The 17725-nt window shown below is 49.5% G+C and overlaps 1 protein-coding gene across 6 annotated transcripts in view; it reads right to left on the bottom strand.

Moving 5' to 3' along the window:
- Positions 1–370: 370 nt before the first annotated feature.
- The window catches only part of Muc4 (mucin 4, cell surface associated), a 53394-nt gene continuing 36039 nt past the window's right edge, over positions 371–17725 (bottom strand). For all 6 annotated transcript variants that reach the window (XM_076942818.1, XM_076942819.1, XM_076942817.1 and 3 more), the window contains 16 exons: positions 17515–17631; positions 16741–16860; positions 16238–16449; positions 14962–15046; positions 14444–14611; positions 13899–14000; positions 13322–13555; positions 11330–11467; positions 8474–8655; positions 7478–7637; positions 6420–6599; positions 5614–5687; positions 4527–4597; positions 4214–4449; positions 1819–1981; positions 371–950 (listed from right to left, as the gene is read on the bottom strand). In XM_076942818.1, the coding sequence (XP_076798933.1) occupies positions 755–950; positions 1819–1981; positions 4214–4449; positions 4527–4597; positions 5614–5687; positions 6420–6599; positions 7478–7637; positions 8474–8655; positions 11330–11467; positions 13322–13555; positions 13899–14000; positions 14444–14611; positions 14962–15046; positions 16238–16449; positions 16741–16860; positions 17515–17631 (2438 nt within the window). In that variant the 3' untranslated portion in view covers positions 371–754. The remainder of the gene's footprint in view (positions 951–1818; positions 1982–4213; positions 4450–4526; positions 4598–5613; positions 5688–6419; positions 6600–7477; positions 7638–8473; positions 8656–11329; positions 11468–13321; positions 13556–13898; positions 14001–14443; positions 14612–14961; positions 15047–16237; positions 16450–16740; positions 16861–17514; positions 17632–17725) is intronic.

The raw sequence follows: 17725 nt of genomic DNA, 5'->3' as shown, positions 1-17725 counted from the left end.
AGGGCGGTGGGCTCTGAAAGCTAAGGAAAGGTCACTCTACAGTACAATCAATCAAGGCGTCGACTGACTTGCTATCATCTCAGGCTGTCTCTTGAAGGTTTACCTCTCCAACATGGCTGCACCAGGGACCAAGAATTAGCTGAGGTGTAGGGGTGGGTGAGACAGGAGGAAGCAAGGACCAAGTCAGTGTCGTGGCCACTGATGCAGCTAGCATGGGGCAGCTGGGGGCTATGGCAGGGTTGGGCCCCACCATCTGACTTTTCCACCCCCAGCCTCATATGCAACAGCACAACTATGTTTATGAGGAGTGGAAAGACACACTGTGCTTAATTTTTCAGCCTCCAGAAGAAATCTGGGATGGAATCCATGGTTTGAAGACATAAGAAGAAAGAGACTTTATTTAAATAGATTTTAATGAGAACTAAGCCAGTTTTATATGTAAAAACATTTTGGCCAATGTAAAGCATCCATTAACTCTGGTGTGTACACACACAGTCTGCACTCATACATAGACTGCATCCTATGTACGTGTCTGCATAGGAACCCATCCATCTGTATATTTGGTCATCATGGCCTTTTCCTGTACCCCTGATCTACTACAAAGGGAGAGTCTGGTTTCACTCCCTTTACTCATTCTTGAAGATCTCAGTTCATCTTCATGCAGCAGGCCTTTTCTAGTCTCCCTAGAGCGGAGGCAGACTGATGGGTGGGTCCTGAGGTATCCTAGGTGCAGCTGCCCGTCTGGGACGAGGCCTCACAATTCTGAGTCCAAAGGGTAGGAGAACTTGTTCATGGAGCAGCCGCAGAAGTGAAAGACCACAAATGCTAGGATCCCCAGTAGCAAGAGGGTGCCCAGGGTTCCGAAGAGGATCCCAAAGAAGGCCCCAAGTTTCATACTCAGGTGCTCACAGTGCTCGCCCCAGGATGTGTAGATGGTGAAGGATGTGCAGCTGGGGACAGAGAGAACAAGTCGTGCTCAGTGAGGAGGCCTTCCACTCCTGGGAACCAGGGGTCATTATGCAAGACAGGCCGGGTGGAGACTCCAGCCATCCCTGAGGCCATTTTGAAGTGAGGTCACCAGACAAAGGAGGGAAGTATGGTTTTAAAAACCAGGGCTGGATAGCACATTCTGCACCACCAGTCTGGCTCAGAAGGGTGGCGGACTAAGGTAAGTGTGCCCACGCTGCCACAAACACACCCCCTTATCTCCCAAAGGATGTGCTCCACCCTCAACTCAGCCCATCTGCTTTGACCAGTCCTGGACTAAGAGTAGGACAAGAGGAAACAGGGGACACTGGAACACAAGGCCCTGTGTCCCTGCAGACTTAGAGTCCTCTCCTCAGGGAAGACACCATTTGTTAATGTATGGAGAAGGCCTAAGGAACCAGCTTCAGGGGTGTCCCCATATTGAATCCCCTGGGCATGACTGGGACTAGCCAAGCCACTTCATTCTTTTCCACAAGGTCTGAAGGGCGTCCATTCTTAGGGAGGCTCTGGGATCCTGGCATTTTACTTCCTGGGTGCCCACTGGAGCCTCCTCTCTCTACAGTGCAGTTTTCTCCATGTCCGTAATGGCTGGAGTAACCTTATGTGACTAGCTTACGTTTCAGAAGCAACACACATCTTTCTCCTCCATGCAGAGGAGTGCCACACATTCTTCTTCCACTGCCCCCTTCTCTGCTTCTCATCCTCCAGTCCCTAGGGAGTCATCCCATTGTCATGTCTTGGGAGGGACCATTGCCTCCCAGGCCCTCTGTGGTGTCTCATCAGATTTGAGTTCCCCAGTACTATGCTTTCCTGCCCCAGACCCCGACTCACCTGCACCGGGGCCCATTTGGCAGGTGCTCGCACTGGCCTCCATTCTGACAGTAGCCCTCACGACATGGGGACACACAGGTGACGCCATCCTGGGGGCTGTAGACCAGATGGTAGCCTTTGTAGCCAGGACATGTGAAGTACCTGTCCAGCTTACTTAGGTCCACTGTAGGCAGGGAAAAGATACATAAAGTAAGCAAACCACAGAGATACATTCATACCTTTTTGGTCAGGCAGTCAAATTTCAGGCCCATGTTAATCCTGAGAAACATCTGGTTATGTGCGCAGAGTCCTGTATCTGTAGGTATTCAGTTCTCCGTGGTTGGTCCTATTAATACTGTGTAATGGGGGTCGAAGTGCTCAACAGGTAAATTACTGTACAGCTTTGTCAAGAAGATGACAGTGTTCAGGGTCTGAACAGGCCAGCAGTGATGAGCCCGTACTCAGAAGTTAGCCAGAACTGAGCTGAAACTCGGACTCCAGACTCACTCCTAAGTCAGCCTCAGTTTCTTTACCTTTAAAAACAAAGCATAAAAACTCCTAACCTAGCTGTGGTGTTAAATGAGATACTGCATGTGGAGTGTATGAGACAGGACTGGATACACAGTAAACCCTCAATAAGAAGTAGCTATCTCCACAACATTTAAAATTTATTACAAACATCAGTTTCAAAAAGGTCATTGTAAAAATAATATGTTGCCGGGCAGTGGTGGCGCACGCCTTTAATCCCAGCACTTGGGAGGCAGAGGCAGGTGGATTTCTGAGTTCAGGGCTGGCCTGGTCTACAGAGTGAGTTCCAGGACAGCCAGAGCTACACAGAGAAACCCTGTCTCAAAAAAACAAAATAAATAAATAAATAAATATAAAAATAAAAATAATATGTCAAGTGGGAGTAGGTACACAATATTTGAGATAATGTAGTCATTATTATTTAATGTGGAGGATACCAAACTTAGGTATGATTTGTACGATTTGATCCTTTTATTAAAAAATTATATATGAAATTCCCTAAGACAATAACAAGAAAATTAGAATACAAAGTAGAATTTTCTTTTCTGTCTTATTTTTGTCATACCTTTTCAGTCAGGCAGTCAAAAAAACTTAGGCATGTTCTCTCTCTCTCTCTCTCTCTCTCTCTCTCTCTTTCCCTCCCTCCCTCCCTCCCTCCCTCCCTCCCTCCCTCCCTCCCTCCCTCCCTCCTTCTCTCCCCCCCCACCAGCTTTTCCAGATAGGGTTTTCCTGTGTAGCTTTGGCTATCCTGGAACTTGCTCTGTAAACTAGGTTAGTCTCGAACTCACAGATGCATCTGCCCACCTCTGCCTCCAGAGTGCTAGGATTAAAGGTGTGTGCCTTTAATCTTTCTGATATGATCTCATGTAGCCCAGGTTGGCCTCCAACTTGCTATGCAGCCAAATCTCTCATTAAGCTTCTGATCCTCTTACAAGCCTCTCAGGTGCCTCGATGAGTTTTCTTTAATGGCCACAGTCGGGGATGCTCCCTTCCTGTTACCCATCTCCCCACTGCAGCTACCCAACGCGCAGGAGTTTGGAGAAATTTCATTTTATTGCTCCAAGAGGCAGGAAGCATAAACCAGATTCTAGAAGCAGCTCTCATCAGGTGCTGGACCCAAGTTGAACAACAGTTTCTCCCAGGTGGGCGTAGTCCCTCTCCTATTCTCTGCTCCGTTCCACAACCTAGGGAAGGGGCTGTTCCTCTGTTTCCCTTACTACCTGCCCAGGAGAACCAGAGGCTGCCAGAGACCCCATCCCATTTTTCCATTGGGACCATGAGTTCTGGCTTGAGTCTGGCCACATCCTGTCAGAAGGAGTCCCCTCTCCTGCCAGTCTCTATCCTCAGCTTAAGATTCTCCAGTTGGAGGACAAGGTGAAGAGAAGCCCTTGTGTGTTCAGTGCAATGATAGTTTAAGAAGACCATGAGTGGTTTTACTAAAGGAAGTAGAGCCAGCTGGGTGCCATGGTGTTATCCCCGAAATTCCCACACTTTCAGAGCTAGGGCAAGAAGAGTGGGAGTTTGAGGTCCACCTGAGCTACACAGTTAGATCTTGTCCCCAAACCCAAGCAAGGAAATAAGAAAATACATTGAAGCCATGAGGCAGCCTGGGGTTGGGATAAATACCAGTGACACTTCCACATGGGTCCACCAGCAACATCTTATGTCCCTGCTCTGAATCTAAAAATAGCTATTATGGGAAATGTTTTAAATTTCACTCAAAGATTTACAAACAGCCAATCTAACTTAACCTGCTTCAGCCGTGGACCTGCACACACTACTTTCTACCAAGGGTTGACACGGCCTGCAGGTCTGTGATGGTCCTCTATTTACTTTTCTCCTCTTCTCCAAAGAATCCCTGTATTGTCCCCAAAATAGAGTGACTCACAAGCCGTCCCATCCTGGACATCTGCCCTTGAGATGGGGAAGAAGTGGACGTTCTTCCTGGCTCCTCCGCTCTTCTTCTGCCTCTCCTGCCGAGCCTGGAGGAGGAAGGCCTCCACCACGGCGTCTATCAGCTGGGTGTTCAGATAGTGGATGAGTGGGCCCCTGGGACGGTACTTGAAGTGGGAGGTGACCTTCCAGTGATGAATGGACTTGTTCGAGGGCTGTGCTCCAGGAGAGCTGTATGAAAGGGTACAGTAGGGGTGTGAGGAGCAGGAGAGAGGGAGAGGGGAGCCATGGGGGGCAGCCTCACTTACGTTCGTATCAGTTCCACTAAGCTGTTGGAGAGAAACACTCGCATGTCCAGGTTCTCTAGTATGTGTGCCACCTACAATGGGGGAAGATGGGGGAATGGGAGGTTATAGGCCTAATGAAGATTAGAGAGGCCTCGCCCAACTTTGAATGTGGGGGCCAGGCAGCTCTCTTCATTCCCACACTCATGCCTAGGTCAGAGGCTGGCCTGGGGCCTTGCTTAATAAATACTCAGAGGTGAAGAGTGAGGCATTCTTTCCCTCTGCTGCAACACTGCCTGGAGAACATCTGAGAGGAACACCTCTGCTTGGTCTCTGATCCCAGCCCACCCTCTCCCTTCATTTGTACCAAACACAAACCGTTCAGCTAAGCCCTAGAGATGGCCAGGCGCCAGGAATGTCACCTGTTCTATCCAAAGAGCCTTTGGTCAAGGGCAGCAGATGAATGTCACCAGATCTGACTCGTTGGGATTTGATGTCTTTGGAAGTCAGAGTATTAATAGTAATAATCACTTTGAATGCCTGCCGTGTTTCAGTGCTAAGTGCTTTACGCACAGTATCATTTAAGTCTTGACACAACCTACTGATGGGTACTACTTACTATCATCCACTTTTATACACAAAGCTGCTATAAATAGCTTGTCTAATTATTTCTCCTGCTCTAGAGAGAGGCAGGGCAGAGTTCCGAGTTCCCGTGTATAGGAGTCTAGAGTTTCTGCAATTCACCAGTCTGGCTACTTTGCTTAGTGGACAAATACGTGGTATCAGAGGAGTCCTGGTTCCCTCTGGGAAATCAGGGAGGAGATGATTTCTTCCATACAGCAGCCAAAGAATGTGAATCATGAGGGGTACCCAGAGGGACAGACTGGAGTGACATGCCACCGGGGATTCTTCCCAGGGCAACCTGGTGATTCTCACACATTCTGCGGTCTCTGATCCTGAAACTTCCTGACATTCTAGGCCCTTGAGCCACCCCTGGGCAAGAGGCTCCCCTCCTTTGGGAAATGAAGGTAGCTGAAGAATGTGGAAGCTACAGCACAGTCCCTATGGGACCCGTTCAAGATCTGCTTCCCACTGGGAGCCCAGCACTGACCGAGGCGTTGACGTCATCTTCGAAGGCGTTTTCATCCTCCCGGAGAGAGAGTATGATGGTCCTCAAGGGAAGATCTGGAGATAAAGAAGACCCGTCTCAGGGCCATGGGGTTCCCAGACTTACTCAACATTCCCCCATTCCACCCCCCATGCCGCTCAGAGAGACAGCTCCGTCCACCATGGCAAGGTTACTGAAAGCCAACACCCCATCGCTCCTGTGCTGGCCAGGACTTCTGTGTAACTGTGAGCTTTTTTATGCTGCCTCTTTGTTCCCTGAAATAACAACTCTGAGACTGAATTATTATCAATAAGTGCTTAGGGCAGAAGCTTTGGCTCATTCCGATGGCTCATAACTTATTCTAATTTAAGTCTCGCCACGAGGTCCGTTACCTCTCCTCAATTTCATGTCACCCTCTTCTTAAGAGTTTGGAGCAAATCTCTCTCCACTGACTATCCCAGAAATCCCCTCTGTACCAGACTTCCACCTCCCTATTTCCTGCCTAAACTAGTAGGCTAACAGCATCTTATTGACAGGTGACGTTTCCACACACTGCACAAGAGAGATTCTCTTTACACTTCTGAGGCTTCTTCTGCCTTGGCTTCTTCCCCTGCAGATGACAGAGGCCCATGCTTCACACTGCAACAGCTCTCCTCACCATGTCCTCCAGCCCCAAACTCACCACACAGGAGGAAACCTCAGTTCTGATCTCTGCCTTTGGGGAACTTGGGCCACGGACACCAGTTTTCCCATCATTCTCAGACACGAGAGATGAGAGGGGCTGGTGTGTCAGGAGCAGTTAGCCATACCTTTAGAGATGGTAGGAGTGAAATTGTTCCCAGCCAGGAAGCAGCGGTTATCAGTGAAGGCAGGGGGGCAGGTGCAAGTGGGCTGGCAGTCTGGAGCCCCAGAGATGTCGCAGTGGCCATGGTTATAGCAGTAATTCACAGGACAGGAATGGTTTGGGCAGAATACAGAGTCCTCCAGAGCTGTAAGGGGAGTAGGGAATCAGCCACACCATGATGAAGAAGCTGATGGGAGATGAGCTGCCAGTTGGAGCCTAACCCTAGGATATTTTGTTTGGTTTCCCCCTCCCCTCCATGCTTGCCCATTCTGTATTGTGCTTGTGGGCCACTTTGAACCCCAAACTATCTTTCCCACATCTTCTCCAAGTATTTCTCTGTAAATTAACCTTTCCCTGTCTGCCAGGTGTTTTTTCTCCTCTGCAGAGGGCAGGGCAAGATGACCAGAACAGCCTTGCCAGAGAGGGACCCAGAAGCAGGTGGGAAAAGGATCACAGTCTGCTTCCTTCTCTCTCCCCTCACATCTGTCTCTTGGTTCCACCTACTCTGGACTCTGCCCAGAAGATGGTAGTCTCCTGGTTTGGAGACTATTTGGCTGCCTTAGAGGACTGGAAAGGTTGCACTGTCATCTCTGTCATGATGACTACGGTTGGTCAGAGGAAGAGGAGTGGACACATAGGAAAGAACCCAAAGGAAAACTGAGATTCCTCTGCCTCAAGGTCCCCATAGCAACACCTCCAAATGCCCTGGACTTGTGAAAGGCAGAGCCCCTGAGCATTGTGTCTCTGAAGATGCCCAGAGAGCATAGCTTGCTTCTGGTTCACTAGCCTTATCCATAAGTCTTTCCCCACGTTTTCTCCAGCAGGGTCTTGGGGCTGCTCTGGTCCCGCCCCATCCTCAGCTTCTGCATTCCCACACTATCTCCCACCCCTTTCTAAGCCCTCCCCCATAACAGCTTCTTATCATGAGGTATTTGAAGACACATTGCTAAAGACAGAAACACCAGTTTGCATTCGGCTGTCATAGACCTTTGACAAATCACCTGGACCCTGTCCCAAGCTCACCTGCACAATGGCGTCCATCTCCAGCCATGTTTGGAGGGCAGGTCTGACAGCCCTTCCCAGGAGTGCAGTCCACATTAGGGAAGCATGGCTCAGCACAGGGGTCCTCAAAGCGTTCACAAAAGCGGCCGAAGGCGTTCCCATCACACTTGCAGCTGGTCACCTGAATAACAGCAGGGATGCTGGTGTCCACAAGCTGAAGAACGTCTGTCCTGACACTTCTGCTGTGAGAGGCCCTGCTGTCTCAGTCCCCCCAGCACCTTCCTGGACAGGCCAAGGCTGTGAGTCCCTTCCCAAAGCTGTACAATCCCCTGCCTGGCCCTGTAGCAGGCTCTCAGCTTTGCCTCTCAGAGTATATCTCCTCCCCTGGAATCCTTGGTAGAGTAAGGCAGGGGAAGAAATGGGGGTGGGTGGGGGGAGCAAAACCACAAAGCAGAAATAGGGCAAACTCTGTGGACTTGGGTCATGAAGCTTGACTGTAAACGTGGATGGAGAGGATTTTCTCCAAACTGAAGAAGGTACACTTCCTCAGAGAGAGGAAATAGCAAACATCTGGGAGACATAAAGCAGCATCCCGTTCCTCACTTCTCAGCCCCAAAGAGAGGTGAGCTATTCTCCACAATGCTCTGTAAGGACTTCTTGTGTCTGATCATAGTGGGCTCAGGTCCCCTGGTCTGGAAGGAGTCAGGGCAGCTACGCTGGAAGCTACAGACCTCTATCCAGAAGCACAGGTAAGCCTTCCCGTCCTACACCTCAGTGCCATGGTGAGGAACCATGGGAAATGTTGAGGTGAATATTTTAAGCCTGACAGAATGGGAGGTGCTCTAAGCAATGACGAAAGTTCAACTTCACACATGTGTTTGTAGCCCAAGATGGCCCCTGCACCACTCACCACAGCTCCACCCTCTTCCCTACATACACCTCGCCCAGGAGAGAACACATTCACAGCATCCCTCCACTTGGCCCGCCCCCCCCGCCCCCTCAGTTCCCACTACTCACCTCAAGGGAAGAATTGCCCTCTCTGCTGGTCTCATTGTACAAACACTGGTCCTCCTTACTGCAGAAGCAAGCCACAGTCTTGGGCTGGAGTACCGATGACAAGTTAGTCCTGACATCCGTTGCTAGAATCTCCAGGGTACATGCTTCTGGGGATGTTGGTGTCCACTGCAAACTCCCGTTTTCTGTCCAGAGAAAAAGAGACCTCAGTGTCTGGGAGAGCTGTCTGCTCTGTGGTCAGTGCATCCTGGCATCTAACACCTGGACTACTGAGGTGGCCCTTCTACACCTCAGACATCTTGAATTCCACATCATCAGGTATCCTTTTGAGCAGAGCTGGGATCCTCAGGGTGATGGCGGTCATGCTCCAAGCTGGAGGGAGGCCACACCTGCTGAACATGCTGGGTGTAGAGAAATGCATCAGGGAAGGCCCCTATGAAGAGGCCCCTAAATGCATCCCTGCCTGTGGCTGTATCAGCATGGGTCATTCTGGGGATCAAGCATGGTCCTCTTAACACATCCCCAAACTGCAGGGTGGGATGGCTTCACCTCCCAGCATCTCTTCTGCCTTCTCAGCATCCCCTCCTCTGACTTTCCAGGCTGTGGGTACCTCATCAGATGTCAGACTACATGGAATAAAGAATAGCTTGGAAGGAATAGAGAGTAGGGGTGGACAGGAGTTAACTTCACATCATCCCCTTCCAGGATGCCCAGGGTGGCAGAAAGCCTTGTAATGCCACTGCATGTCACAGTCGTGTCAAAAGGAACAAAGAAAGTATCCACAGAGCGACCCTTCCATACCCAGAAAAACAAATGAGACAGTTTGGTGGTCAGAGCCCAGAGAAAGGTTCCTGATGATTTTGGTTTAGCAAAGAAAGTCACCAACCCTTCCAACTTTGGCCCTTTAACCCAAGTCACATCTGCTAGCCTGGGGGTTCTCAGATGCCATTACTAAGAAGGGGAGATGTGCTGCCCCATACAGAAAATCAGACAGGAGACAGAAAGCCAGATACGCCCAGCTAACTGCCCTAAAAACAACAAAAAGCACCAGTGAACTTATCTGTAGGTTTTTTTTTTTTTTTGTCTTATTCCACAGTGTGTTGTTCTTTTAATAGATATGATAATGCTATAAACTCAGGGGTTTAATACATTTATTTATTTTGTGTGGGGGGATACGGAGGCATGTATGCATGCCATAGTATTCATGTGGTGGTCAGAGGACAGCTTGCAAGACTTGCTTCTTTCCTTCTACCATATAGGTCCCAGGGATGAGACTTAGGCCATCAGGTTAGGTTTTTGCCTGCTGAACCATCTCACCAGCCCTGAAAACTATTATCATTATCATTATTGTGTTTTTCAAGGAGACATGGTTTATGTGTGTACATGGTTTATGGCTGTCCTTGGAACTCACTCTGTAAATCAAGGCTGGCTTCAAACTCAGAGATCCCAGTGCCTCTGTCTCCTGAGTTCTGAGATTAAAGGTGTATACTACCACCGCCAGGCTAAACTAGTCTTTTTAGTGGTCATACTTGATTATTATAATAATTTGGTAAATACTCCGGGATGGTTAAAAATGATGCATATAGCTGCACAAGGTGGTACATACCTTTAGCCCCAAGAGGCAGCGGCAGGCAGGCAGATTTCTGTAAGCTGAAGTTTAGCCTGTTCTACATAGTGAATTCTAGGGCAGCCAGAGCTAGATAATGAGACCTTGTCTCAAAAACCGCATGTTATTAAATGGAGGTGAAATGACCTATGTATTGCCAGTTTGTGTCCAGAGCCAGCCCGCCTATTCAGTTAATTTATCTAAATTCCTCACTGCTACTCACTTGGGGGAGGAGCCACCCATTTGAACTACAGGTATTACTTGTTTTTTCCTGACACAGGGGGTCACTCTGTATCCCAGACTGGACTTGGTCTCACGGCAATCTCCTTCCTCAGCCTCCCTCCCAGAAGGATTACTTGAGCCGCTATGACCAGCTGTGAGTATCAATCTTCAGAACTGCTGTTTCTCAGGGGCTGGAGAGATGGCTCAATGGTTAAGAGCACATAGGAATGAGCACATTCGGAGATCTGCCTCAGGTGACTCACACTGCTCATATAACTCCAGCTCCAGGGGACCCAACACCTCTAGTACCTGTACAGACGTCTCCTCACAGAGGCACATAATGGAAGTTAAAAAGCTTATAATTCCAGGTTTAAGTCCACCACAGAAGGGAAGCTGGTTAGTCACATCCAATCAAGAGCAGAGAACAAGCCACCCATGCTGCCTGCTGCTTCCTTTGCAGCTTTGGCTCGGCCAGTTTCTTCATTCTTAAAGACTTCAAAGCTCAGCCCATGAATTAGTGCCACCCACGTTCATGGGTCACCATAACTGACAATCAAGACACTCCTCACCTCTGCTACAAACATGTCTGCAGGTCAGCCTGATCTAAATAATTCTTCACTTGAGCCCCCCCCCCCCCCTTTTCAGGGAATTCTAGGTTGGTTGAAAACCCACGTCTCGAAAAACCAAAAAAAAAAAAAAAAAAAAAAGAAAGAAAGAAAACCCACCACCACACTTGTTCTGAGGCTGAGGTGGGAGAACCTGAAGTTTGTTTGTTGCTTGGGTTACATAGGATGTTTTAGGCCAGCTTGGGCTATTGTAGGGAGACCCTGTCGCAGATAGAGAGAGGGGGAAAGGAGGGAGAAGAAAAGAGAGAGAGCAAGATGAGGAGAGGAGGGGAAAGAAATAAATAAATGTCTGTTGGTCTTGGATATTCAAATGGAAAAAAAAAGGCAGGGCTCTGTACAGAATAAAGAGACACAAAGAAGTCCAAGGTGGCTCCTCCCAGCCTATTGCCAGCCAAAGAGTCATACCAAAGAGCTTAAAGCCACCACACGTGTTGAAGAGGCTGAATGTGACATCCTTAGAGTCGCTGGTGATCTCAGTGGTCACTCTCCGCCCCTTGTAGGCTTGGATCTTGCTGCTGCAGTTGATAGAGGGCGGATATTGATCTGAAACAGTGAAACACAGAGACTAGCTATGCACAAGGCGGTGAAACACAGAGACTAGCTATGCACAAGGCGCTCTAAACAGAGAAACATGGAGACTGGCTACGCACAGGGCACACTCTGTTCTTCCCTTTCTGCTCCTTCCCCATGACTCTTCCTACAAATCCTCACCAAGCCTGCGGCCGGCCTCTAGGAGCAGGACTCAGTCTTCCTCTTGATCTGCAAACTGTGCAGAGCATGGGTTTGTACTGCCCACTGTCTAACTTTTAGGCTCCCTTTATCTTTTTTTAAATACATTCTTTTAAAAATTAGAATTGTATTTTTATTGTGTGTAACGTTTTGCTCACATACATGTGTGTCGGTGTAAAGGTGTTAGATCATCTGCAACTAGAGTTACAGATAGATGTGAGCTGCCATGTGGGCTCTGAGAACTGAACCCAGCTCCTCTGGAAGATCAGCCATTGATCTTAACGGCTGAGCCATCACTCCAGCCCCAAGACTCCTGAACAGAATGCCACACTGGGCCTTGAGAACAGATGGTCAGCTTTACCCCTGATAAGAGCTGAAATCCATGAGGGTGGTGTGTAGACAGACATTCAGTCTTCCCAGAAAGAGAAGTCAAACTCAATGCTCTGTATCTCGGAAGCCTGTTATTTCCATCTCACTGCATATTAATATGTTTCGTCAATAGATTTATTGAGCATGTGATGTACAGGTGGTACTAATCTCTATAATGAACAAGTGATAGAAAAGTGTGGGGAGCTGACAGAAGGCGGCTATCATCCTTGCAGCCATCTTGAGCCATATACCCTGACAAGAGACTTGCTTACAATAGCCTACAACAGCCGAGCACACTCTGATAGCATCTTATTTTAGATACCCAGGATTTTCCCTTGGGTGTGTGTGACTTAAAGGTGTGATTTAGAGATAAGACCTAAAGGCGTGACTTAAGGGCATGACTTAGAAGTGAGACATATAAAATGTGAGAGGCAGACAGAAGATAGGCATTAGACAGTAGTCACTTGAGATTGAGACAGGCAACTTGGATTAGACACTTGTACTTGGAAGAGAACTTGGAACTGGGAAAGAGACTAGCAACTTGGAACAGAGATTAGGAATTGAGATTTATTACAGAGGAACTAGGAATTAGGACCTGAGACTTGGTACTAGGAACTAGGGACTTGGAAAGAGAGAAGAGAGACTGAAGAATAAACGGGATTGAATCACACTCTGTCTGGTCTCCATTCTTCATGTCGGTCCTCACTCTCTCTCTTGCTGAACCCCAACCCGAGGACTGGAGCAGCTTGGGGCAGTGTGAGCTCTAACAACTTAGCCCCCAAGGCTTTTGGCAGTGCGGGTTCCAATATTGATAGAGCAGTCCCGACATTTTGGCCCCCAATGTGGGGCAGAGTGGCTTTCAACAGAAAAAGAGGCCTAAAGGAATTCTAAATTATAAAACACTCTTAGTAGTTAGTTATAAATGCTAAAAAAAAATAACCAGGAAAGGGAGTGAGAATAAATGACACAGTGGTCCATGGGGGCCTGTGGCTGTCTGTGAAGAGCCTTACAGGCAAGAGAAGGTCATGTGCAAAATTTCCAATGAGCCCAAGGAAGCCAGTGGGGTGGAGGGAGGGGGAAGAGGAGGGGGAGTCAGGAAAGGAGCTCTGGGTGGCGGAGGAGACAGTGCATAGGGCAGTGAAGGGAAGGCTGTTGTCCATCAGAGACCCTGAGTGAGCTGGGAGGGTTTGATCCACTAATGGAATAAAAATGTGGAGCTTGAAGTAGTGTCATGGAGTGTGGGTCCTCGTCTGCTCCCCACCTCTGGAGAGGTCTCTCTGACCTTCCTGTATCACTTACTGAGTGTGTTGTTCAGGTGCTGGAATGTTCTAAAGATCAAATTGGTGCTTTGTCCAATATTTCTGTTTCCCGTGGCCAGAATGTCAAACTGGCACTGTTTGTCACCATTGCACGCAGAGGCCAAGTCTTCACCTGAGAAACTCTTATTCGACAGTTGGGACAAAAAGATGGGGGTGAACTTGGTAGGCAGAGGATCTGTCCTCATCCCAAGGAGGCCTGTCCCGTTGACTTGCCCTGTAACACAGAAGGTACGAGGGTGATATGAGTCATATTTCAGTTGTGCCCACCCCTAACCCTCTGTGTATGGCTCTGTGCATGAGGGGGTAGCCTGGGAGCTGGTAGGGACAGGTTGGCTTCAGAGTCTGGAAATCCCTGCTTCAGTGAGTGAAGACCACTCACTCCTCTCCTCCCTTCCTGGAAGAGACATGCAACTAGGGTGCAAGCAAGGGACAGACATGGGACGGTGGCAAAATCTTCAGACCTTACCAAGGGTGCATAAGATTCCCACGGGCACAAGGAAGGCAACACAGCAGCTCCCTCACTGACTGCCCAGTGGTCTGAGGACCCTCAGACTCACATGTCATTCCGTAATGGAAAAGAGTCTCCTCAGAGCTGTTTGAGGGAATGGTGGAGCCATTGGGCATCCTGAAGTCATCTTCTGGATTGTCATTCCAGACTCCTGTGGGACAGAGCAGGAGTCACCACCACAAGCTTCCCTTCTCCAGGGGACCATTCGACAGGGCAGCTGCATGTGTCCCAGGTCTAGGGTCCCAGGAGGTGGGAGAGGACCATGCACTCACACCCAGCCATTGTGCTTTAAAAAGGGAGAAGAAAGCCAAGAACACTGTGGGGGGAGACAGGAAGAAGGAAGGAGACAAAACTAACAACAGGAAATGTAGGGAGGGGGAGGGGAGGAAAGGGACAGCTGAGCCTTCACCTTCCCCAAAGCATCTCCTTCATGTCCCTTAAAAAAAAATGGCAAACAGGAAATTAGCTTAAACAGTGTGTGGAACAGCCCCTCTCTGTGCCCTTGGGGGCTGAGGAACAACTGGGCAGGGCAGGGAAGTCCGAGGCCCATGGGAAGGGCAGCTGCCTTGGTATAGTCTGGGCTCTGCTTCTTACCCAGAAGTCCCTCTGTGTGGTTGCGGTACTCCACTGATAGGCTGGAGGAGGCATGTAGGATGTTGGAGAGAGCAATCACGGAGATAGTCACCGTACCATCAAAGTTGGCTGAGACTTCGGAGCCATTTTGGTTCAGCAGAACACCAGTGGAATTGAACATAGGTAAATCTGGAAGACAGGACAACAAGTGGCACCGCAGCCAGCACGGCCCTTGGACTCGGCAACAGTGATGACTCATGGCACAGAGGGCATTGGGATATCCTGACCATGCCTCAATTACAGGTCCCACACCATCCAGACCAGCCTCTAGACCCTTCTTCCTTCTGGGGTAGGAAATGAGGAAAGCTCTATGCCCAGGCTAGGTGGACGTCTTCCAGTGTGGCAGTTTAGGGACAGCAGGTGGAACAAACATTCTGTTTTTCTGGGTGTTGTAGCCTCTACCTGCCCCCCCCGAGCACCCCACTCCCAGGAGGCTGAGGATGTATAATGGGGCACACACTGACAGTTACTGAGCCTACCTTTGGTGTCGCTGGTGTTAAAGGCCACAGTCTGGTTATTATGTACAACTCGGATTGTGTTATTGGGCTCAAGAAACCACTGAACCTGGAAAAGAATTGGAGGAGGCCTAAGCCCAACCACCAGGCAAAGAAGAGGCCTGGAAGTGAGAGCAATCAAGGCTAAAATCTGGGCCAGATCTGAAGACGTATCCTTATCGTGTGTGGAGAGCTCAGTGGGAGCCACGCTATCTCATGGCAGTCTTGTGGAACAGTCAATACCCTTGTCCCCATTGCGTCATAAGCAAACAGTGACATCGGAAGCTCACTGGTAGCCCAGCGATTGTGTCAATGCCAAAACAGTAATAGATGGCGTGTATTGTCATCCTGTCACTTCTGGGTTTTATTCTGCTCTCTCCACTATAGATGTGCCCTCTCTCCCTTTGTTGCAGGCTGTAGGATCACCATGAAAACACGTCTCTGGCTGTGCTGATGTGACTGTTTCCAGAGATATTTAACTGAGAAGGACAAATCTACTCCAAATGTGGGCAGGACCATCGTGTCGGCTGGGGACCCAGACTGAATAAAAAGAAGAGAGCTGAGCCCCAGCGTTCATCCCACCGTGACTGCAGATACAATGTATCACCAGCCTCCTCACATACTCCTGGTGCCATGATGTGCTGACTTCCACCCATAAACTGTGAACCAAAATAAACCCTTTGTCCTAATTAGGGTTACTATTGCTGTGAAGAGACACCAGGACTGGAGCAACCTGGGGAGGGAAGGGTTAATTCAGCTTATGCTTCTACATTTGCTGTTCAGCAGAAGGAAGTTAGGACAGGAACTCAAGAAGAGCTGTTAACCTGGAGGCAGGAGTTGATGCAGAGGCCATGGAGGGGTGCTGCTTACTGGCTTGCTCCTCATGGCTTGCTCAGCCTGCTTTCTTATACAGCCCAGGACCACCAGGCCAGGGATGGCACCACCCACAATGGGCTGGGCTGTCCCTCATCAATCACTAATTAAGAAAATGCCCTGCAGGCTTGCCTGCAGCCCACCCTTATGGAGGCATTTTCTTATTCGAGATTCCCTCCTCTCAGATGACTCCTACTTCGAAGTGACAGAAAATTATTCAGCACACCCTTCCTTCCTTAAGTGGTTCCCTGTCATGTACTTGAGCACAGCGGTGAGAAAAGTAGACAATGAATCTCTCCTCCTTTCTTTATACTCTTCCTCTTCCCGTGTCTAGCTAACAATCCCCGAGGAGTTCCATTAAGGATATCCTGGATACCCCCTCACTTACTGTGATGGGAGACTTCAGGCTGCTAGTGTTGTACTGAGCCGCAAAGGCAATGAAGTTAGTGGCCTTGGCAGAGCCAGTCTGGGCAGTGCGGCCCTCAAGCAAGAATGAGGAATTTCTGTTCTGGGCCCGGACCAGGAGGAAGTCCCCTAGCCCGTTGAAGGTGTAGTTGGCATTATCCAAAGTGGTGATGTGGGGATCACCAAATGTCCAAGCTAAAAGAAAGGAGGTTACACGTTAGCCAATTAGGGCCATGGTCTCAGACTCCCAGCAGGTAGGGCTTCCATCATGGTGGAGTCAAGCTTGGGCAAATTCTCAGGGCATCCAGAGTCTACCCAAAGTCCTCTTCACTTGTAGCCCCTGGCCTCAATCCTCACCCCTTTGTAAAAGCCATGTCCAAAGTCCCTCTGTTTACTGTTAGCTTCACACAAGACCTGTCAACATCATCTCTGTGGCTGCCCTAGGAAGGTGATCCCTTGCTAATCCACCTCAACCGTGACGCTCACCGGGCCGTGGGGGTCTGTATCCAGCACAGCTAACGCGGGGCCGCCTGCGCTGGTATCGGGCACAGAACGAGGGCTTGTCATTCCAGCGGCAGCACCAGTTCTGCGCCTCCCGTTCCTCATCTGTGGAGAAGAACAGTTGGTCAGAGGGCAGGGGTCCCGGGGAAGCAACTGGCATGTTTGGAAGAGTGTGGTGGTATCAAGAGTATGCCCTTGGAGTCAGGCATGGCACAGTACATGTCATTCTGTGCCTAAATGGCTGCCAGTGACTTATGATCAAATGACATTGTATGTCCTCTTTGAATGAACATAGCAGGGCACATGGTACAAGCCCTCAGAGAGCCAGCAGAGATGATGATATGAAGACACTAGAAACTAGAGCAGTCCCAAGGGTGGGCAGATGCAAGCTATCCTGCCCTGTTCTCTGTGTGCTCTAGCTCCCTTGGAAGGTCTCTAGGATGAGGTGATTCTAAGTCTCCCCCCAAAAACATCCTGTTAACACAGGACAGAGGAAAATGTCAAAGTTCCTTGGCCTAGAAAGATTCCCCACTCCAGGCTGAGGGCTCAGGCCAGATGAAGATGGAAGAAGACACATTCTGTCCTAATCTGAAAGAATACAAAGAAGATACCAGCTTCTGAATTTCTTAGGATTAGGGGATTGGGATGAGAGGGGAAGCATCTGGGAAGCATTGGGGCCAAGAGGCTTCATCCAGAAGGTCCCATAGCTTGTCTGAGAAGAGCCGCAGGCGGGGTTGAGAGCTCCAGGAAGTTACATACCAAACTGCCAAGGACTGTGCATTCTCCAGCCTTCTCGGAACTCTCCCCAGGTGCCATAGCTGCAGCACACGCCCTCTCGCCCGGAGGAGAAGCTGCACAGCTGCCTGTCCGGCCAACCTGCAATGAGACCAGACATCCTCAGGCCCCAGGAGCTTGTGGCAAGTGAGACAGGCAGGGGCTGTCTGTGGCCTGTGGAGGGGGTGGGGGTGGG

This window comes from Arvicanthis niloticus, chromosome 12 (genome assembly GCF_011762505.2).
Source record: "Arvicanthis niloticus isolate mArvNil1 chromosome 12, mArvNil1.pat.X, whole genome shotgun sequence".
In the NCBI taxonomy this organism is placed as follows: domain Eukaryota; kingdom Metazoa; phylum Chordata; class Mammalia; order Rodentia; family Muridae; genus Arvicanthis; species Arvicanthis niloticus.
Note: the sequence above shows the minus strand (reverse complement) of the source record. Positions and strands in the feature narration are given on the sequence as shown.